Consider the following 20,701-nt stretch of genomic DNA (forward strand, 5'->3'; position numbering starts at 1 on the left):
TGATCTCGAGGCGGGGAGAAGCTGTTCCACTCCAAGCCACAGCGGCCAATGAGTGCCTCGGCAATCCTCCGAGAACCGAAAGGGAACGATTTCCCGCTGGGCCACAGGTGAAAGAGGATGATGTCTCAGGGGCCAGGTATTACCAATCCTGTAAAATGGAAAGATATGTGGTAAAAGTGGTTGTCGATAGACGCATATCTGTCTGATAACTCCGATATCCTCACCAAATCTCCAGCTCGGTTCTTTTGAACAAAGAAGTGTGTGGAGCATGTCTCCGGCTGATACGAGGACTTCCCCGCAAGGGTCGAGGTGCACCCGTGCAAGCACGCCATCACATGACCCCCCCCAATGCAAACACTGCAAACACTGCGCTGGTCTTGGACAGTCGCCGCCCTCGATCATGCCAATCCATGTCTTATCAGTGTCTCTCAATGGTCGATTGTCTGACAACTAATCGGACAACTGACGCCTCATATTGTCCCCCATACATGGACTTCTCTCGTTTCAAATAGGGCACTGCATCAGTCGGCCCTTACTCGAGCTTTCTAGGTAAGTATCGCCAATCCAGCTATTGAACCTGTGTAACGCCGCTCACCCTTGCTTTATCATCAGGGTGGCTCTCGCAGCAGACTATATACTCGACCCGATCCTTCTCTCCAAGACCTCCTGCTCTCCGTCATATCATCGGTGTAACATGTACGGATAAGATGTCGGCTACGCTATTCCTTGACAAGCCACTCCTCAAAGTTAGTCGGCCGGTCGCTGCTTGCTCACGATGTCGAACCGCCAAGATCAAGTGCGACGGGAAGCTTCCTGCCTGCTCCGCATGTGAAAGGGTGGGCAAGTCCGACACCTGCTCCGGCGCAAGCGACGAGTTTGCTCGAGGCAAAGAAAGAAGTTATGTTGCTTCCCTAGAGGGGTACTGCGAAAGGCTGGAGAAGAAGATCGCGGAGCTCCGCCATCTGAAGACCTCGCTGTCCGTCGACAATAGGGGGATTGCGCACCAGAACTCGATCACCTCGATAACATCGTCGGAATCGGCGGTCCAGGGTCCCAACAAAGAAGTCTCGGATATTGATGATCTGGTTGGGGATTTTGGATTCTTGTGCGTCGTCTTCCAATGCAATCCACCCACTCACTGACTAACCACCTCCTCATCAACAGGTCTGTGAACGCCACCTCCAGAGACTTCCACGGTATCACTTCGAGCACCTCCTTTGCCAACCTTCTCTTATCACTTTCCCTCGCCGACCCATTACCCAAACAATCTTCACGACCACTCCCACCGCGCCACGAGATCACCCACCTCCTTCAACATTACTTCGACACTCTCTACATTCAACTCCCATTCTTCGCTGAAACAAGCTTCTGGACCTCGGTTGATGCGGTCTATCAGTCCGGCGGTCGGTTTGCCAAACCGTTCGACCACTGGATCTTATACACAGTCCTGGCCACCTCCTCTGCATCCTTATCATACGAGATTGGCGATGAAAGCCACCAGGACGCGCTATCATATGTCACCCAGGCGCTGCAAAGGGCGGAAGATGTCCTGCGTCCAGGATCCATTCAGGGGGTCCAGGCGATTATGTTACTGGCGCAATACTCGTTATACGACCCCAAACATTTTCGGAGTTGGTTTCTGGTCGGGATGGCTGTTCGAGTGATGGTGGATCTCGGTCTACACCAAGATCCTCCGGTCGAAGTCCAGTCGTCGACCAAACATCTAGACCTGCGTCGTCGCATATTACACTGCCTCTACTCTTTGGACAGGTTCGTATGAATCTCACGGACACGCACGGAAAGGTTACTGACTTTCTCGACAGAGGCGCCAGCACCGTCTTCGAACGGCCATTCTCCTTCTCCGACGAGTCCGTCAATGTCGCCCTTCCCTCCAGCACGGCAGGCTCCATGCTCAGCGAGCAGAGCCATCTCTTCCTGCGCAGCTCCGAACCCGCCTGGCATCTGGTCAAGATCCGGCAGATTCTATCCGAAGCGTACTCAAGGAACTACTTCCACGACCACGACTCCTGCCCCCTGTACGCGAAATCCACCTGGGCCCTCGGCGCAGAAGCCTACGAATGGTTCGACGCAACCCCCAACACCACGCCCAGCCACTTCCCCGTCCTCTACAAACTGGAACTCCTTTACACCGTGGCCATAATTCTTTCGCCGAATGACGAACCCCCGGCAGCGATCGGAGAGTACCGCAACGTCGTCCTCTTCGAACGCTGCATGCAGTACCTCGGCCAAATCCAAGAAGCGCTGCGCAACCCGGCCTGGTCCCCCTTCCTGACCTTCTGGGACATGCACCGCGCGCTGCAGGCGATCCGCCGCCTAACGCGGGAACTGACCGAGAACCACGACCTGCCGCTCAGTCCCTCGGTGCCGGTCTTACCGGCGGTGCCCCCGGAGACGCCGTCGGCGCTGGTCCTCGACGGCGAAGACTGCCTCAACTTCTACGCGCGGGCGACGGCCTGCCTGTCAGATATACACTGCATTCTGCGGTTCGGACTACGCAAATGGGGCGACGAACCCGTGTTCGAGGAGATGCAGCAGCTGTCGGAGACCATCCAGCGGCGCCTGATCTCGTCGCCGGCGACGTATATGGCGGGGGCCGGGCCGGGGGCGTACATGCCGGGATACTCGACGATGGTCTCGGCGGGGTCGGGGTACCCCGGGTATGACATCGGGTGATTTGTTGTGCGTGTTGTGCGTTATGATGTATGAACGACGTGATGTGAAAGTTGGACCTTTTGTCGGCCAGTAAAGCATAAGTATACGGATGTTCTAATGCCACCTCACTTCCACCTGTCTGACTTCAGGTGTTACCGATTGTAGTGAGTAGACTTCATTCGCAGTATCACATCTCCCCCCAACAAGCAATATGTCTTTCCTCCACAAACATGAGAATACTCATAATTCAAGCGCTCATCCAGCAAGCACTGAACCCTTCAACATAAAATGAACGTGCGAACCCCATCCCATAACTCCGCTAGTCCCAAATCACTCCAACCCAGTCTATCTACATATCTACATAACACATCCAGTCAAATCTATAATATATATGATCTACTACGTCGCCCGGAAAACCCAAAACCCCGCGAACTCCCAATACGCCTGGGTGAAATTGTCCGGATGGGTGCGCACGAAGTCCACACACCGGCCGGGACAGCGGTAGAGGTCGGTGTAGAACTGCTTCTGGGCGCCGAGCTCGCCGCACAGGTCGATGTTGGCGATGATGCTCTGGTTGCGGAAGTGGGCGGCGATGTCGCAGTGGGTGCTGGGGAAGTCGGCCAGGGGGGTGCCCCACGTTGACGGGTCGGGGGTTGTGGAGGTGGAGGTGTTGGTGGAGGTACTGATACTAGAGGTGATGTCGTTCGGGATGGCGGCGCGGGGAAAGAACCAGGTGCGGATGCCTGCGTCGCGGAGTTCGAGGGCGTAAATCTGTTGTTATTCATTAGTTCATCTTCCTTTCTCTGCATTTCATGGGGGGGGGGGGGGGGGGGGGGGGAAAAAAAAAAAAAAAAAAAAAAAAAAAAAAAAAAAAAAAAAAAAAAAAAAAAAAAAAAAAAAAAAAAAAAAAAAGGAAGATGCAATGGTGCATGCAACATACCCCGCCGCCATTCTCATTCAACTCCTGCCCGTAGGTGTTGGGCGGACCCTGCACCCCGCACCCGGCGTTACTGTGCGTGCTGTTATCGCAGGTCACGAAATTGGATGTTCCGGTCTGCTTGCGCTTGACGTTCTTCATGTTACAGCCGCCATCCGTGTGCAGGGTGACGGCGTTGCCCTCGGTGGCGAGGTTGTTGGTCTCGACGACGTCGATCTCCCCGTTGGCGGGCCAGTTGACCGTGTCGGTCAGCCACAGGGCGGGCCACAGGCCGCAGCCGTAGGGCGAGTGCCGGATATCGAAGACGAAGAGGCCCGTGTCGTAGCTGGTGGTGGACTCGAGGCGCACGGAGCGACGGCCGTGGCTCGCGTTGCGGTCCGCCGTGTCGACGCGCAGCACCGCCGACGAGGCGTCCGCCGTGACGTACGTCAGGTTGAGGGACTGCGCGGTGGATTTGTTAACGTACTGCACGAAGCCGTCGGTCGGGTCGACCCCCGAGTAGTAGTCGAAGCGGTCGAAGAACGAGGCCCCCGCGTAGGTGTCGACCAGTTCGTAGTCCAGGCGCGAGTAGTCCGGGTAGCTGCTCGATCTCTTCGTGCCCTCGACGGCCCCGACGACTACCGCGATGATGATGACGATGGCGATGCCGACGGCGACGAGGAGGCGCCTGCGGGTCGACCAGCCCCGGGGGTCGTACCAGCGATGCTCCAGCACGGGCGCATTCTTGCTGCGGCGAGGCCCTTCGCCGGCGCCTGCGGGCGGTGGTGGTCCGGCGTGGTGAAGGGGTTCGTCGAAGTCGATTTTGGGAAGTTGAGTGGTTGTGGCTCCGGGGTATCGGCTTAGATCATCTCCTGATAATGAATAGTGATTACTGGCCATGGCGATTTAAATGAGTGTGGATATTTCAGGTACAGTTTCTCATCAGAAAGGTGGAAAGATAGTGGATGGAACAACATACTGAATACAGAATACCAAAAATCTACAGTGTTGTGACTGACACATTCCCCAATTAAATCGGGGGGTCAGTCAGGGAAAGAGCGAGACGAAACCGGATAACTTGTCGTCATGGTAAGACACGGACGGGACCTCGAAGAACCGATCATGCCCTGATTAAGCAATCAGGAAGTATTCAGCACGCAGTATTAATGAATGGATTATTTAGTTATCCATCCATCGGACCATCCCTTCCCCGGTCGGACACCGCCTTTGTATGGTTTCGCCGATGGTCAAATTATGTGATGATATGATCTTCATTACTATTAACAATTGCGAAAAAGCGTTTGAAAAAAAAGAAAAGGAAATAGAGGCTTGGTCGAGACAGCGGAGAAGAGAAAACCCTGCCTTACAGCTTACGACAGACTCACTATTACCATTGCAGGCATATTATCCCAAGTAGTCCCGGGCAACATATCTCCTTCTGATCGGGAGATAATCGATCGATTTAGCCAAAGGATCGGGGTCACACAAAGATCTTCTTCGAAACCGACCTCACCTCTCGACCACACATTGAACTGACGCCTTCAGGCCCTCTAACCGTAGCAATTGGCCAGCAATTTGTTCTCACTTCTGCGCTTCCCGAAGCCGTCGAATGTCTTTCGAAGAGAGCCCTCGTACGTGCTCCTGCAACCATGTCGGAAATGCCCGCACCATACTGGCAACCGAGTAGGCCTCAGGAAGAATGACCTGCCCACTCTTGCCCGACACCACCTGGCGCGTAATCGCCGTAGCCACACGCTCCACCGTCATGACCGGCTGCTTGAACAGATCTCCAGCGTCGGTCAGTTGCTGGATCATGGGTGTCCGGACCCAATACGGATGAATGACGCTACACGCGAGGTTGTCATTAGCCATGCGAGGGAGAATTGCGACAAAAAAAAGGGGGAGACATCAAACGAGCAAAGAAAAACCGCATACCTCGTCTTCACACCAGGCCGCTTATACCAGTGTCGAATCTCCTGGCCCAGGCCTTCGTGGAACGCCAGCGCACTGGCCTTGGAGCAGCAGTAGTCCACCATCTCGCCGAGCGCGACGAAGCTGGCCATGCTCGCCACCGTGACCACATGCCCGTGGTTGCGCTCCAGCATGGCCGGCAGGAACTCGCGCACCGTCAGGAAGTGCGCCAGCGTGTTGACCTCGAAGGTCTGGCGGATCTTGCTCTCGGGCTCGTCGAGGATGGTCCCGTCGTGGCCCACGCCGGCGTTATTAACGAGCACCGTCGGGTGGCCGTGGTCGGCGCGCACCTGCTCGGCGGTGGCATGGAGCGCGTCGGTGGACGTGATGTCCGTCTTGTAGAAATGAGCAGATTTGGCTGCAGAAGAATATTAGCTAGAGAGCAGATTCGATGAGGACTAGGGGCTCAGTACGCAGAGTATAGGTAGGTGCCTGGATGTCGAGGACGATGCACTTCACACTCCGCTCGGCTAACTGGAGGACGACGTGCTGGCCGATGCCACTGCTGCCACCGGTGATGAGGACCAGCTCACGATCTGGGTTCCATCTGTTGGCGGAGCAGTTCCCCAGTGACCACGATGTGAGGGCGCGGTTCAAATACCGCAGGACAACAATAGCGAGCAAAGAGTTCAGGGCTAGCGGGACGACTGGATGACGGTCAAGGGCAGTCCGTACAGGCTCAGGCAGCTGAGCCCAAAACGAAAGAGACCAGGATTGGACGAGAGAGATCGACTGTTGGAAATTCATGGTAACGACGCAGGCTGTAGTGTTCCTTGATTGACGAGATCACATCCAGCGGCTACGCGCGCCCATTAAAAGAGACATCGCCACCAGTTCACATGCCCTCGCAGTCGCTCAAACGGGCAACCATTGCGATTCTGGGGATCACCACCCTCGGTTGTTTGGGTTGGAGTTCCGGGGACGAGAAAGTGGTACGGACGACGATCCTGGGTCAAAAGTCTATCCGAGCTTGAGTCTTCAGACCATAGGCTAGAACTGAGCTAGCCATAAACTTAGGGTGACATTCAAGGCGAGGCCTCACCAATAGATGCAGCATTTTTTATTGTGCTGATAGGTGCTTGAAGAAATGTTGCACGATACTATGAGATGGCTAAGGAGAACAACCAGTGAACATAGCTCAGGTCGAAAATCCAGAACCACCGGTTGAAACGGAGAGCGACCCCGTAAAATTGTTTGACCCGCTCAAGAGAAGGCCTCGAATTTGGTCCTCCTCCACGTTGCTTGCAATAGAATAGAACTGCTTTTGCTTACTTGCTTTTTGGGTCGTCGAGTGGCCTGCCGAGGCCCGATTCAGGGCTCGTCACATGACACTGCTCATTTTCGCGTTAAGCCACGCTCGATATTTTCCGTCACAAGCCGGATGGTAGTTAAATTGATCACCATTGCGGGGTAGACACGCACTCGCCAACTGAGCGCCGGCTAAAGTCAAATTAAACATCAAATGTTACTTCAGTGGGATGTCATACTGAGCAAGCTGCATATTGTGCGTTGTTGTTGGTTCTATCACACAAGACAGTATGGCCGAGCGGTCTAAGGCGATAGACTAGAAATCTATTCTCTTCGGAGGCGTCGGTTCAAATCCGACTGCTGTCGTTTTTTGCTTTTTCCGCTTCGGCCTCACGTTTCAATCTCCTCTTGGCCGCTTGGCCGCTTGGCCTCTCTTTGACCCTAAAGCTTAGCGCATGCTTCTCGTATCTACAGCTCCCGTTCACAACTTTTCTCTGCAACCCTAGATTCACGTGCCATCAAATCCGATAGACGATCTTATACCCCGAGATCTTCCCATCCCGATACTCCTGGAACCCATCCGGCACAGCCTCCAGTCCTCCCAGCACCTTCGGCCGACTCGGCTTAATCTTCCCCGACGCCAGTAGATCCGGCACAAGGTCGAAGAACTCACTGGCCAGCTCATGGTCCTCTTGGGATGCCTGCCGTCCCCAAAGCGACAAAGTATCAGTCTATCGATCCACAAACAACAGCCCCCTCAAATCCATTCTCCCCTGCCGCAACCACATCGAACAAGCAGACTCACCGGCCACTTATACGGCCCATACGAATGGTCCTTCAGGAACGCCGTGAACACCAACACACTCGTCACCTGGACCCCCGACGCGACATTCTCACTGTAGGTCTTGCCTGGCCGCACGGTGCAGACATTGCCGCCGGCCCGGACCGCCCGCGAGGCGATCACGGACGAGGTTTCGTTGCCGATCGTGTCGAAGACGTAGTGCAGGGCGGGCGCGGCCGCGCGGATCTTGTCGACGACGTCCCCGTCCCGGTAGTCGAAGACGTGCGCGGCGCCGGACGCGCGGACCAGATCGGCGTGGCGCGGGCTGCATGTGGTCACTACCTCGAGGCCGTACAGGGAGGCGAGTTGGACGGTGTATAGACCGACGCTCGCTACCCATGGTCGTCAGTCCACTCATCAGTAAGCACAAGGTCTCTGTCAAGATTTGCTCGCTATGAAAGAGGGAGGTCACGCACAGCTACCACCCCAGACCAGCACACTCCTCCCCTGGCACCGATCGCGATCAATATCCAGACACCCCTTGGCGAATAGAGCCAGCCATGCCGTCGCGGCGGCCAGGGGCACGGTACTCGCTTCCTCGCGGGAGATCCTATCCCCCGGAGGCAGCTTGAAGGCGATGCGTTCGTCGGCCAGCGTGTAGTGACTGTACCCGCCGAGACCGGGGATTTCGCCTGGTTTTTTGCGGATCCCCCCTCATCAGCCTCCACCGCCAGGTCTTGTGGGTCTGCGAAATGAGAGGGTCTGATAGAGAAGTTGACTCACCACCCCAGATCAAGGCTGCCACGACATCCCCCTTGGCAAATCGCGTCACGGCATCGCCCAACGCCACGACCTCGCCGACGAAATCGCAGCCGAGCACGGCTCCATCCCCGAAGGCTTTTCCATCGAGGGCTTGGACTGGATTCGGTTTCAGTAGAGATGCCACTAGGGTAAAGGTATGATAGATACGAAGGTGGGGGAAGGGAGACTACTCACTGTCGGTCGGATTCTGAGCAACGTGAGACAAACGGACGAGGACTTGGTGCGGGGCTGGCGAGGGGATGGCGATCGACTCTTGTCGGAGCTCGGACCCATGCACCACCAGCGCTAGGTTCGACATTTTGGCTTGAGGAGAGGGTAGTTTCAGGCGAATCGACTCACTATGAATGCAAGGTTTGGATTTAATGCAGACCTGGAGAATGGGCGACGATGGAGCATTCTACCATACTTATACGTCAACGGGTGCCCGTGCTATTCAATTCTATCAACCTAGGTACAGTGACTATATGGTGAGAAGCGATCCTCGTATTACCCCTCGCCGTGGCGTACATACATGTGTAATCAACCGCTTCTGAGAAGGCATTTCAACGATGACAGAAGATAACGGGCCCACGGACCAGATGCAATGCAAGAATAAGCCGGGAGGCTAAAGGCCTCCCGAGGGAATTCGCCGGCCCCAGCCTACGGCATGGGACTACGGCGACAGATGTGGCTGTGGCAGGTACTGTACCCCTCCTGGCAGGACTAATCACAGCCCAGACAAGCTACCTTCAGATTGTATACTAATGACATTTACAATCAATCATACGTCTCTGGATGGTTTGGCTGTCAGGTTGCTTATTGCAAGCCAATAAACTTGCTTTGGGCCTTCATGGGGCTCAACAGTTGACGTATAGCGACCCTATGGCTGCTTGCCATTGAGAACTGACAAAGGGAGTTCCAGAAAATATGGTGGCGAGTGAAAAGAGGATACACCAAAACGGTTATATCGGCACTGCACCTCTCAGGGCAGCACCCCGAAGACGACGACGACAGCGCCACTTAATCACACAACATTGTAAAGCGTAATTCTGAACCCACAGCCAGCCGGGCGATGCAACGAACTTTTCAGTCACAGATAACCTCCCGGTCAATCATTTTCTTTTTCACATCTTCGTCAGTGTCGTCCTTATTCATGGGGAACGCGAACAGTTTCTTGTCGGGGGTTTTTTTTCGCGAACCTTCTGACAGAAGAATTCCAGGCGTTCGCGTTTGCTTGCACGTTGACCGAGAAGCTGTTAGGGTCATTCGTGGACGGAAATCCTTGGTCGACTCGAGAATTGGATGCTGCATCGTTTTTAGTACTTCTCGACGGGAAAAGTCTTCCTCCAGCATTATCGGCAGAGAGTTTCGTCTTTGCTTTAGGGATGTTGAAATTCTGAATGAATCTCTCTAACACCTTGTTCGGGATCGACAAAAAGATATCCAGGGACAGGATCTGGGTACACCAGTTCTCAAGTGCCGCGGTGGCACCTTTATAGAAGCAGGACACAGTGCGGGGTAGCTCGCATGACAAGAAACACAAATCTTGAGGTCGTGTGGCCTCAAAGAAGCCCAGACTTCCAGTTCTTTGATCAACTGTTCACGGTCCGTTCCACTGCCACACTCATCTAGCGCATCGATAAAAATGGCGATTCTGTGGTCGGCGTATATGTTGTCGAGTGTCATTAGTCGGCCGAAGGCATGGTCGAAGTCAAGAACGTCTTCGCCATGAGTGGAGCCAAAAAGCAACGGTTCTAGCTCGGGCGACTAAGTGAGGATCGAGTAAAGAATCGCCCGAATGAAACCAAGACGACTCCTCTGGGCAGGACTTCCCTCGTCCCAAAAGAAAACGTTGCGCTTACAAGTTTCCTCCTTGTGAGAGTCTATTCACACCAAACATCCACATGAGTTTGAGATTTCAGATGTTCGCAAACATATATCACCAAAGTAGACTTTCCTGATCCCAGCTTTCCCGAGATGTGAAAGATCCCAGTCCCTGTCTCTAACCAACGAATAAATTTCTCTCTAGCCTGCAGTAAGAATTGTCGTTCCTCGGACTGACAAATTGAGCTCTTCTCAAGGTCTGGAACAGCTTCAGTAGTCTCCGTGCTCAAGAGCCAGTTGAGGGTTGTTCTGTGTGTCCCATTCAACGAATTATATCTCTCCTCCATTTCTTGGAACCGTAGAGTGTCGAGGATAGAATGGGCTGGTATGAGAGAAGTGGTCTGCGCCAGCCTCTCTAGACATTTCGAGATCCGGTTCTGAAGAGGAGTGTTGTCCGTTGTTAGATTCGACATGTCGTGTAGAGAATTAATCAGTACCGCCAAGCTCTCGAGCGTTGTTTTGGTGTCATGCGCATCTCGAACGAGCTGTTCGATCTTCCCGCGGAGTCCCAAATTGTGGTTCCTGGTTACAGAGGGTCTTTAGTGACGGTGCAAGACCCATGAAGTAGAAATGGAAGCTTGACTATTCCACTCACATGTTTAACACTTGGAGACACTGGGTCAGAGCATTACGCTGGTCGGACATTATGTGGTTCCGCTTGCTCCAACGGTAAACAAACAAAGGACCTTCAAAAACCAGGCAAAACCTAGCTTTAGTTGTCCATGTGCCGTCCTTGGGTCTTGCCCTGTTCAATATATTTTCCATCTCTTCTGCAGCCCCATAGCAAAGATCGAATACCCTCTATAAATTGTCGCCTTCCGAGCTGACCTTCACATTCTCCCTGCCTTCGTCCAGTGTTTTCTTTAAGGCGGCATTCATCTGCCAAAGCTCATCAAGCTCCTTCCTTGTCGGCCAAATTCGGGAACCTTTTACAGGCACTTTGCCTAAGCCAACGGCGACTCTGAGATCCGGTGCCACCCTGCTGATTATCGTTAACTCCAACATTGGAGGCAAGACCTTGGGATACCGAGGACGGGAATCACTGAGGCTGGTTGGAGTTAGAGACAGATGAAGGTTTGGGCCAGATTAGAACGATCGGATAGAAGGTAGGAAGTGATGTGGCTGATCTAGATAAGGCGTAAAGTGATAGCGATGGTGATGATGGTGGTGATGGTGGTGGTGAGGATGATGATGATCATAAGAACTGTGGGAAGAGAAGGAGGGGCAGGGTGACGAGAATGAAAGTGCAGACCGGCCATAGGTAGCCAGCTGTCTCAGCCGGGCTAAGACATTCGATCGCAATTCAATGCATATGTGAACAACGAATTGTTGACCGCAAGACCATGGGGAAAGCGCAAGCGTGCTTGTTCAAGGAGTCACTGCCAGCACCAAAGACTGCAGGGGTCTTCATCGCTCAGGGTCTTGGTGAGGAATTCTGACGGGATGCTGCCATGGCTGGGCTGAATGAATTATTTCTACAAGCGTAGGTCAAGATCGTTAGTCTGGAACACCAGTCTGCGAGACAGGGACGTCTTGGAATTCGTCTGTTAGGGAAAGAGATTTCATCCTATTTGATGACATATAACACCGTAAGGAATGACAATGGTAGTGATGGAGGTACCTCTATCTCTACCCCCGGCCAAGAAAGGCAACCGATTTCTCTACCAGAACAAGACTAACTGGCTTCTATGGAAAGCAGTACGTAGTGTCATTTGCTCAGCAGTCCCCGATTCCTCATGGGACAAGGTCCAGGCTGAGATGGTGAATGATCGAAAGTGAATCTCCAGAGCAGATCCCGACCCAAGAGACCAGAAACGAGTACTAGGTAGTCAATAAGCGCAACAACAGAGTGCAAACCAGAAAGGATATCAAAGTGGCCAGTTTCGTACACTATGGTAGAAGCAGAGACGGTGACTTAGAAATGCCGACTAACTTATTGTACGAGTATAGTAAAGTAGTTACAGTACACCGAATGATTAATACAATTATGAGCGGGGGAACCATTGGCCCTCCTACGGAGTACGCAGTCTGTCCATGCAGAGTAAGGCAGAACGGCCCTGAGGGTAAGGGGGTAGGGCTGTGAACCGTACAGGTGTTGTAGTTATCGAGAGGGACAAGTGGGACACTGTCTCCGTACTTTTATGTATTGTCCCAATATATTGTTCTAAATAAGCCAGGGGTGACAAGTTCAATCTAAGAATATCACTTGTGAGCAAAATGTTTACTTCGCTGCCTCTGGGAAATAGGCCCTCAAAACATCTACATGTAATAGCAATATTTTCGGCCGCTGAAGCCCAATACATTCCACTATAATGGTCTCGTACCCCTAAGCGCCTTCTGCGTCTTAAGGTAGTGGTAAGTAGGATGTAAGTTAATCCTTTGGTATAGCCAAGGCCGGCTAACCCCTTCAAGCCCTGGAAAGGTACATCCGTGATCGAAAATTACACCGGGTACCTTTAATAGATTTGGTGTCTTGATTCTGTTGTATGGCACGAACTCGATACACAACTGTGCATACTAGTATGCATCATGGGGCAGTCTACTTGCGTGCATGCCTTTATTGACTGTGAACAGAGGAACTGCTGAAGGCGCACAGAGAAATGACGCCGCCCTCTTTACCTCCTCCATCTGCGTCTTGGGGGAGGGGGGTAAACATCAATGAGGCAATGAAAGAATCCACAAGCAAGGGAATCCCACCAACCCCTTATCAATCTGCGGGAATTGTCATCAGCTCGAACGTTGTCAATATACTGCCTACGGCGAGTCGTCGTCCATAAATAGAGCTGTAGACACCTGGAAGTTCGATATTCTTCAATTCACATCCGACCGAGCACATCTCGCGAGAACCTGAAGCGCAAAAGATCGGTAGAGGGCTATCTAACAGAGTGAACATAATGTCCTCGGCATCATCACCCTCTCATTAGGAGAGCACGTCTCTTCTAGATGTTCGGCGGGAGGTTTGTGACGGACTGAAAGCCGGAGCTTGGGTACAGGAGTTATGGTGGGTTCCCCTTTGGGAGGAGGCCTTACCGCCCGGAATGGTTCTTGTTCATATATCCAAGGTATCACGAGCGAAGGTCGTGCCTACTGGATGCCTACAGCCCATCCCTGATGTCCCTGGAGCACCACTGGGCTCTGGAGCCGACGCGAAATGCCTTGGCCAGCTGGCTCAAGTACTCGGATAACAGAATCTTTCACATCTCCGGCAAGCCTCGCTCCGGGAAAATGCAGATGGTGTATTATATTGCCCACTCGGAGGTCGCCCGCGAGCACCTACAGACGTGGTGCAAGACCAAGCGCCTGACGCAGACGATAATTTTCTTCCGGAGGACGGACGGCACGCGGGAGACATCATGTGAGTGGAACCTACAAGCAATGCTTCGGGCCATCCTCTGGTCCCTCATCGTCGACAAGCCAGAGCTGGCCCGGCGCCTTTTTTCACGGCAGTGCGATTCCTATCCGCGCGGCTTCCATGACCCTTGTGTTATTAACGATGAAGAGGTGCTTCACGCCTGGAATAGGCTTGTGACGCTAGACGACATCTACACGGACAACAAGTTTGTGCTATACCTGGATGGTCTGAGCCACTTCAAGCAAGGCTTTTCGGGGATGCTGGATCACCTGATGTCCGCCCGGCCGCTTGATGTCAAGATCTGCATCTCAAGTCGCGGACAGGCGGAGTTTCAGGAAGGTCTGAAGGCCTATCCCGGTTTCATCATGCATGAAGTGAGTCAAGCGGATATGTTATGGTACATCCGCTGGGCACTGTTGCACGAGGACGAGGATTGGGGGCCCCGATTTGTCAGAAATACGTCGCCCCTGGAAAGGGAAGAACTGGAACAACATTTCCTGGCCAAGGTCAATGGTTCGTTCTTTCTCCTTTGGAGTCTGATAGGGCGTATTAGATATACCCATAAAGATATGACTTCTTGAAGTGCGATCAAAGGGTTCGTTGATGACTGGATGCAACAGTACGAGCAAGGTACTCATGTCGATGGTTTTGACCGAGAGCTGCTACGAGAGAGCTACAAAGATGATCCGCCAGAGTTGCCCCGGGTCTGAGGCGACATCTTACTCTCAAGCCCAAGGCTTCGATACCTTTCAGATATTTTAGTTTGAAATCCAATAATTTGATAAAATAAAGAACCATGGTGACTTGCTTCAGCCCCGGTCACGGGCCACGGCTGACCAGCCAGTAACTTTGATTGTAAGCACTAGGCCTCCAAAACGGGGAAATGCTGTAGCAACATTGGAAAGCGTTGAGATCCAAGGTATGAGATAAGGACATATCTGGTTTTCGGGTTACTAGCTATGTTTGACTTCGCCCCTATCTTCTGAATTCAGTGTCTTGTACGCAACGTAAGGCACGACTTCAAAGAAGAATGACGATGGTGTTCATCAAAAGTAACTGATTTGGACCACTTAGCAGCAAACTCCCTCCACGCTGCCCCCTCCCCTGAAGCCTGAATGTGTTCAGAGCATGGCTTGCAGACTAGAAACCGATGGGGCCCTAGTGCAAGCCACAGATGGTGAAGTCAAAAGCTTGTGCAGATATCATGCAGGGGGTCCTAAGTTCAAGCGGCCGTATTTTGCATAGTAAGAGTGATCAAAGGCCGATCGGTTGGAGTGCGAACCCTAGACCTCGTGGATGGCTACCAAATGGGAAGGTGATAAGCTCATGGTTGGTTCTCTTTCCCGCTTGGTGCCTTGGCTCGTGGTTGGGATCGAATCCACCATTTGCTGATCTCGATAGAGCTGACTCGCTGCGGCAGTGGTTCCGTGGTACTGGATTGTAGCTGGAAACCCTGGTTGCGATCGTGATAGGGCTGAAGGAGGACGGCTCATGGTCCATGGAGAAGATCTGGGAAGTATCGCGGAGAGCCATGTGCTCGTGTAAAGCCGTGTTTGTTTGGGTCATGATCGTTGACTCCACATCCCACCTTTCCGACTGTACATATTTAGGCGGCATGGAGGAATGGGATGTCCGGAGCTCATATCCCGGCGAAAGGATCGACAAGTCAATCTTTCCAGGCTCCACTATCTCTCACTGCCATCGCACGGGGAAGCGCCCATGCCAAGCCAGCTCCTTTCAGAAATGAACCGTGACGAGGTTTCCCCTTTCTTTCTTGTGCGGGCGGGTGTGGGAGATTGCTTTTGGTCCAAGTCAAGTTGGCCATATTCATGTTCACGTTCGCCCAAAGGTCAAATGAGATGGACCGATAGACAGAGGCTGCAAGATAATGATGGCGAATAAATGAACTAAATAAATCTGTCTAACATCATAAACATTGAAGTGGCCAAAGAAACGTCGAGTCATTTGGGGCGGTAATTCCGGGCAGAATCCTCGGCAACTGAAACCCAGTCAAACCAACGGTGACTAATTCAAACACCAACCAACCTCTTCATCTCCATTCCTCATTTACTCAACTTTTCCTGTCCTATCTCACGCATGCCATGGTACTGAAAACCCAGACCCCAGACCTTTCTACAACCATTTACTACGATTGATGAAAGCACGCGGTTTGTGGGTGGTGCCAAAATACCCATGAGTACGGACTACTCCGTACAGTACCTTGGCTGGCGCCCCGCACGTGGAGTAAGCGTAAGTTGGGCCCTTCTGGAAAGGGAGGTGAAAATTTGCTACTTCTGCTGCCCACGAACTAGACGACGAGGCGTGAAGTTCGAGCTCTGCCACCTGCAGCCTAGCAAGATTCCTCCAATCAGGCTGAGCACGTTGCCCCTGACCGAGTCATGTTTCATAAACACGGGAGCTTCAGTCGAAGAGTTATTGCAACTTGCCACCAAAGCGCTAGCCTAGACCCTGACCTACGAGGATCAACAAGGGCTTGTCAAGCTTTTCAAAGCGAGCCGCGTGGCGTTGGCTAAAATACTAGAGTAGTACTAGTGAAAGACAGAACGTGCTGCCTGCCTGCACACCGTCCGCCCTTTCTGTCGGAATGGCGAATGTCCCAGGGGCTAGAGTCCCAGATTGGCAAGCCCAAAGCTTAGTCTAACTGCTCCGGATCCCCATTCGCTTCATGCCAGAGGCTAATCCAACAGTATGGGCCAAGGTAACATGAAGGCGGACGGGGTGGAGATTCCACGCGCAGCACGTCGCGGATGATAACTTCTTTCGGTCCACGCCCGAGCCCGTATCGGCAATTGCAAACCTTGACGTGTGGGTTGGACAAGCCTACTATGGTGCGCTATGCCTCCGATCATTGCTCTATGTGAAGCTCCTGCTATCCACCACACAGCGCCATGGCCAATGCCAGGTACCCAGGGGCAAATCCTTGATTATATAGCCCGAACGCCGCCCCAAATGGTGCAGCGGGAAAACCCCTGCCTTTTCAACGTCTTTTGCCATGCTGACCATCGCACTTGAATCGTTTCTGGGGGCTGGCCCGGCCAGAGACGGCCCTTCCCTGCATTCACGTGGGGAAGAAGGCTCGGCAGTGATCAGTCCACTGTCCAATTTGCAACAAAAAGGCCTGATCGTGATTTCTGCACTCGCCTTGCTTTCTATGGTCACGACCTTCGCGCTTCTGAGCTTCATTACATATCGATTCATCTTCTGGCGTCAGTACTATCGGCGATACATTGGTTACAATCAGTATGTCGTGCTCATGTTCAACTTGATTCTGGCCGATTTCCTGCAGAGTTTTGGGTTCATTATGTCTCTCCGCTGGATTGCGATCGATGCGGTGAGAGCGACAGATGCCGCGTGTTTCCTGCAAGGGGTGGGGCTTCAGATCGGCGACCCAATGAGTGGTCTTTTCGTCCTCGCCATTGCGGTGCACACGTTCCTGCATGTCTGCCTCAACTATCAAATGGAACACCGAGTTTTTGTGAGCATGGTCGTTGGTCTCTGGGTCTTTGGGGTGGTAATGACCATTATTCCTATTGCTGCACACGGACGATACGTGTGGTATCCTGCGGTGGCCTGGGTCAGTTCTTGCGTCTTTGCTTTATGTGGAGATAGCCCGGCGCGAATTAATGGCTAACTGAGTTCTCGACAGTGCTGGATGACTCCCGAATACGAAAATATGCGACTGTGGACGCACTATGTCTGGATTTTCGCCTCCGAATTCTTCACGGTTTCACTCTACGCCATCATGTTCATCCAACTGCGCCAAAAGATGTCTGAAGCGGCCGTCCTTGGCGAGCACAATTCCGAGAGTCTGCGTCGGTTGAAAAGGGTCATCATGCACATGGCTGTCTATCCCGTCGTCTACATTTGCCTGACCCTGCCATTGGCGGCCGGTCGCATGGCGTCCGCGGGGGGTCATTCGCCAAGCGTGCTTTACTTCTGTTTCGCGGGCTCTATCATGGCATGCTCAGGATTCTGCGATTCTTTCATGTACGTCGTGACCCGCCGAAGTGTGGTGGTGGAATCCGAGGCCCGAGGAAGCAGCAACAAGCTCTCCAGTCGGCGAAACAAGTCATCGGCCGCAAATCAATATGCTATGAGCGCGGACCCGAAGGGACCGACGTCAACGACAATTACCCGAGGCCGCAGTGATTCCACCGAGGAGATGATTGGCAAAGGGGGCCTTGAGCTGGCACCCATGGGCGTGGTCATGCAGCATACGACGATCGAAGTCACAACGGAGAGCGCATACGAAGCGTCTCCCAGCGATATAGGCCCCTCAAAGCGACACAGAAACAGCATCATCCGTCCCTGAGGCATCAATTAACATGGCGCGCATGACTGCCGTGACTTGGGTAGGCGATGCGACCGTGGATGGCAGACTGCCATTGCTGCAGCCATGCCTGTTATACATCACATCCCCTTGCTGTCCTATTCGAAGAATGGCTTTTCACCACCGTCCGCCATTAAGACTTTTCGCACTCGGTTGCAACCACCTACAGTCGCAACCGGTCGGCCAAGGGGCTCTTGCATAACTGAGGCTCAAACATTTTGACCTGGAATTCTGAATCCAAGTCCGTGCAACGCATCGTCCGGTCGTGGCAGCACGCTCTGCGGTGCTTTACTCACGAAGGTCGGACTTTCGGCCAGCCTTTCCATCGCTTGAACAGTGCATTCATACCGATCCACAACAGCGCGCTACCTATACACCCGGGCCGGACCAGACCTCAGCGTGAAACAACATGGATGAAACGCGACCGCGGTCAATCCTTGAGCGATCGACTGTAGCGACTGCAGGGTAATAGGTTGCTCCCATCTCCTACGAAGCTACCACCACAAAGAGAATGCAGAGATCAAGACTTGCGACATCCCTGATCCCCACGGGCACGTCGATTCGCCTGAAGCCTTGCACAACGAGAACCCACGGAGACTCTAGAGCGGGATGTTCTCCATGCATTGAAGAAGGCACATAACGACAGTAATGGTCTTTCTACTTCAATCTGTACTATTATGCTATATACCTTGCCACCCGGCAACATCTCATAATCTCTAATATCCACATACACGTTCATAAACGACGAACTTACCAGAATCATTCCACTCCACTATGTACAAACTTGCAATTCTTCTGATACCCTGCCATTCATATACACCATTCAACCACCAAACACGGATCTTTATGGAATCCATCCCGTGTTCCAGGATCAGAAGATAGCCACCGAGTTAGGCGGGGTCGCTACGCCTCCAACAACCTAAAAAAAAAAGAAAAAAGAAGAAAATCCAAGAATTAGCCCAACGAACTCCAGCCGACTTGGAATCCTTCCAATCCCGACCAATGCCTTCCCTCCCCGGCGCAGCAAAGAGAAAAAAAAAACATACCTTCAACGGCACACTGGCCAGGAAGAACTCATACCGCCGCGTCTCGCGACAATGCTCTGCCAAGCGCTCGAGATCAAACAGCTCCCCGATGGGACACCCCCAGCCGGCCAGCACCCACTCATGCAGGTTGAAGCGGGGGTCGGCGTGGGCGCCGCGGATTGGGGCGCGCTCGAAACTGGGGGCGTCGCCCGCGACGGCGGCGAACTGGTGGGCCCAGAGCCAGCGCACGGCGGCCTCGGAGGCCTCGAGGCCGATGAAGTCCGGGGCCGGGCGGCGGGCGAGGGCGTGGCGCTCGGCGTCCGAGAGGGCGTGGTAGGCGCGCGTGAACCCGCTGCGGATGAAGAGGATGTCGGCAGGGCGGGGCTGGACGCCGTGGTCGGCGAGGAGGCGGGTGAGGTGGGCGACGGGGATGGCCGAGGAGGTCAGCGGGGCGAGGGGGATGTCGTGCTCGTCCGCCCAGCTGGCGTAGTCCAGCAGGATGCCCCGGCCGGTGATGCCGCCGGCCTCGGTGACCACTACCGACAACCCAGGGTTAGTCGTCTCCTTCCCCCCTGCTCCTCTCGCCCTAGGCAATTTCTGCCACAACAAAAAAACATCGAGAAAGAGACAAACCATGCAACCCCAGAACATCCGTCCCCTCAATCTCCTCCTGCGTATGCCCGTTGTAGAACCGTTTACTCTGCTGATGGGCTATCACCCATCCCAAACCACACCCACAAACCCCAGTCAGCTTGAAAATGACAATGCACTTCACCCTGCACCCATCATCCGTAGCCACAGCACATCCCCCCGCCCCCAGATAGAGAAGAATCACGCACCGTAATGCCTGAACCCATCCCACTGCGTCGACCCCTGGGTATTGAACGTCAGGATATCATCATTGATGCAATTCGGCCGCCGGTGCACGATCCGCTGGTGAAACGGATCGCGCTCGAAGCTCGGGTAGGTGGGCATGCTCAGCGGCCAGTCGAGCGAGATGCGCACCCCCGTGCGGATCTCCTTGGCCGCGGCCACGATCACCTCCGGCGTGAGCAGGTTCAACGTGCCAAGTTGGTCGGCGGCCCCGAAGCGGCCCCAGGCGTTGCCGGGGGGGCCTGCGGGGTCGACGGGCAGGGCTTCGAAGGGGATGGTCGGTTCGGGTTTGCTCATTTTGGGGTGCCCTCCTCGGGTGATGGAAGAAGGTGGTGGGGTTTATTGAATTTCAAGTGGACAGTGCGGGGGAAGGGTTGGGGTAGTTGCATCTGCAGGACGCTTTTTAATTATTTATATATAGGGCCCCGGATATTGCGGGGTAAGTTCATCCCGAGGAGGGCTTTTCCGGTTCGTCGCAAGCTTTTCCGACGGTGGGCGGAGATGTCGGCATCGGAGGGGAACCGCGTTTGTTCTTCGGGGCGAATACCGAGTCGTATCTGTGGGAAGTATGCATCTTTATGGTGGATTTAATTACACTATGTAAATGTTGGGTATGTCGATGTCTGATAAGACCAGCAGATCTGCAATAAAGAACAGTAATATGAGAAGAAGAGATTTCGAAACACTGCCCATTTAAATGTTGTATTAATACAGCTTCACTTTCTAAATGATGCTATGTAACATGAAACATAGTTCCGGATCGTGAATCAAGGTGCATATGAAGGCATGGCTAGCTACCCACAGGGCACCGAACGTGTAGATCTTC

The 20,701-nt window shown here is 53.4% G+C and overlaps 8 protein-coding genes and 1 non-coding gene across 9 annotated transcripts; 4 read left to right on the forward strand and 5 right to left on the reverse strand.

Annotated features, from left to right (window-relative positions):
* Positions 1-433: 433 nt before the first annotated feature.
* Positions 434-2,796, forward strand: BO95DRAFT_441949 (Zn(II)2Cys6 transcription factor). Its single transcript, XM_025586308.1, has 4 exons — positions 434-549; positions 613-1,105; positions 1,165-1,770; positions 1,824-2,796. Exons 2-4 carry the CDS (start codon positions 708-710, stop codon positions 2,692-2,694), a joined length of 1,875 nt encoding a protein of 624 aa, XP_025443253.1. The 5' UTR covers positions 434-549; positions 613-707; the 3' UTR covers positions 2,695-2,796.
* Positions 2,752-4,710, reverse strand: BO95DRAFT_441951 (glycoside hydrolase family 16 protein). The gene is made up of 2 exons (XM_025586309.1): positions 3,614-4,710; positions 2,752-3,444 (listed from the first exon to the last, which is right to left on the reverse strand). The coding sequence occupies exons 1-2, from the start codon at positions 4,487-4,489 to the stop codon at positions 3,073-3,075; spliced, it is 1,248 nt and encodes a 415-aa protein (XP_025443254.1). The 5' UTR covers positions 4,490-4,710; the 3' UTR covers positions 2,752-3,072.
* Positions 4,711-4,851: 141 nt separating this feature from the next.
* BO95DRAFT_387329 (SDR family oxidoreductase) lies at positions 4,852-6,798 on the reverse strand. The gene is made up of 3 exons (XM_025583516.1): positions 5,974-6,798; positions 5,525-5,918; positions 4,852-5,435 (listed from the first exon to the last, which is right to left on the reverse strand). Exons 1-3 carry the CDS (start codon positions 6,305-6,307, stop codon positions 5,171-5,173), a joined length of 993 nt encoding a protein of 330 aa, XP_025443255.1. The 5' UTR covers positions 6,308-6,798; the 3' UTR covers positions 4,852-5,170.
* Positions 6,799-7,092: 294 nt separating this feature from the next.
* BO95DRAFT_t121 lies at positions 7,093-7,174 on the forward strand. The gene has a single exon. It is a non-coding gene; the product is annotated as a tRNA-Ser (tRNA).
* Positions 7,175-7,285: 111 nt separating this feature from the next.
* On the reverse strand, positions 7,286-8,709 carry BO95DRAFT_411742 (zinc-binding alcohol dehydrogenase family protein; the record flags this gene model as incomplete). The annotated part of the gene is made up of 5 exons (XM_025584221.1): positions 7,286-7,509; positions 7,614-7,981; positions 8,066-8,281; positions 8,373-8,507; positions 8,586-8,709. 5 exons carry the CDS (start codon positions 8,707-8,709, stop codon positions 7,327-7,329), a joined length of 1,026 nt encoding a protein of 341 aa, XP_025443256.1. The 3' UTR covers positions 7,286-7,326.
* Positions 8,710-9,194: 485 nt separating this feature from the next.
* Positions 9,195-9,833, reverse strand: BO95DRAFT_441953 (uncharacterized protein; the record flags this gene model as incomplete). Its single annotated transcript, XM_025586310.1, has 1 exon — positions 9,195-9,833. A coding segment is annotated over exon 1 (221 nt), but the record flags the coding sequence as incomplete, so codon positions are not given.
* A 3,384-nt stretch (positions 9,834-13,217) lies between these two features.
* BO95DRAFT_481493 (uncharacterized protein) lies at positions 13,218-14,336 on the forward strand (the record flags this gene model as incomplete). The annotated part of the gene is made up of 3 exons (XM_025590212.1): positions 13,218-13,231; positions 13,376-14,139; positions 14,221-14,336. 3 exons carry the CDS (start codon positions 13,218-13,220, stop codon positions 14,334-14,336), a joined length of 894 nt encoding a protein of 297 aa, XP_025443258.1.
* Positions 14,337-16,366: 2,030 nt separating this feature from the next.
* On the forward strand, positions 16,367-18,413 carry BO95DRAFT_101430 (uncharacterized protein). Its single transcript, XM_025580308.1, has 2 exons — positions 16,367-17,221; positions 17,294-18,413. Exons 1-2 carry the CDS (start codon positions 16,640-16,642, stop codon positions 17,957-17,959), a joined length of 1,248 nt encoding a protein of 415 aa, XP_025443259.1. The 5' UTR covers positions 16,367-16,639; the 3' UTR covers positions 17,960-18,413.
* A 435-nt stretch (positions 18,414-18,848) lies between these two features.
* Positions 18,849-20,229, reverse strand: BO95DRAFT_513721 (uncharacterized protein; the record flags this gene model as incomplete). Its single annotated transcript, XM_025591624.1, has 4 exons — positions 19,842-20,229; positions 19,636-19,713; positions 19,024-19,538; positions 18,849-18,896 (listed from the first exon to the last, which is right to left on the reverse strand). Exons 1-4 carry the CDS (start codon positions 20,170-20,172, stop codon positions 18,849-18,851), a joined length of 972 nt encoding a protein of 323 aa, XP_025443260.1. The 5' UTR covers positions 20,173-20,229.
* Between the last annotated feature and the right edge of the window lie 472 nt (positions 20,230-20,701).

This window comes from Aspergillus brunneoviolaceus (assembly GCF_003184695.1).
Source record: "Aspergillus brunneoviolaceus CBS 621.78 unplaced genomic scaffold BO95scaffold_26, whole genome shotgun sequence".
NCBI lineage: Eukaryota > Fungi > Ascomycota > Eurotiomycetes > Eurotiales > Aspergillaceae > Aspergillus > Aspergillus brunneoviolaceus.

Bases quoted from the DNA above. Each gene is read 5' to 3' on its own strand.
- BO95DRAFT_441949 (XM_025586308.1), top strand. From the start codon at position 708: ATGTCGGCTACGCTATTCCTTGACAAGCCACTCCTCAAAGTTAGTCGG. The intron at 1,106-1,164 runs GTGCGTCGTCTT...CCTCATCAACAG, and splicing joins GTTGGGGATTTTGGATTCTT to GTCTGTGAACGCCACCTCCA. The intron at 1,771-1,823 runs GTTCGTATGAAT...CTTTCTCGACAG, and splicing joins TGCCTCTACTCTTTGGACAG to AGGCGCCAGCACCGTCTTCG.
- BO95DRAFT_441951 (XM_025586309.1), bottom strand. From the start codon at position 4,489: ATGGCCAGTAATCACTATTCATTATCAGGAGATGATCTAAGCCGATAC. The intron at 3,445-3,613 runs GTATGTTGCATG...GAATAACAACAG, and splicing joins TGAATGAGAATGGCGGCGGG to ATTTACGCCCTCGAACTCCG.
- BO95DRAFT_387329 (XM_025583516.1), bottom strand. From the start codon at position 6,307: ATGAATTTCCAACAGTCGATCTCTCTCGTCCAATCCTGGTCTCTTTCG. The intron at 5,919-5,973 runs GTACTGAGCCCC...ATTCTTCTGCAG, and splicing joins GGCACCTACCTATACTCTGC to CCAAATCTGCTCATTTCTAC. The intron at 5,436-5,524 runs GTATGCGGTTTT...CCTCGCGTGTAG, and splicing joins CGGCCTGGTGTGAAGACGAG to CGTCATTCATCCGTATTGGG.
- BO95DRAFT_101430 (XM_025580308.1), top strand. From the start codon at position 16,640: ATGCTGACCATCGCACTTGAATCGTTTCTGGGGGCTGGCCCGGCCAGA. The intron at 17,222-17,293 runs GTCAGTTCTTGC...AGTTCTCGACAG, and splicing joins GGTATCCTGCGGTGGCCTGG to TGCTGGATGACTCCCGAATA.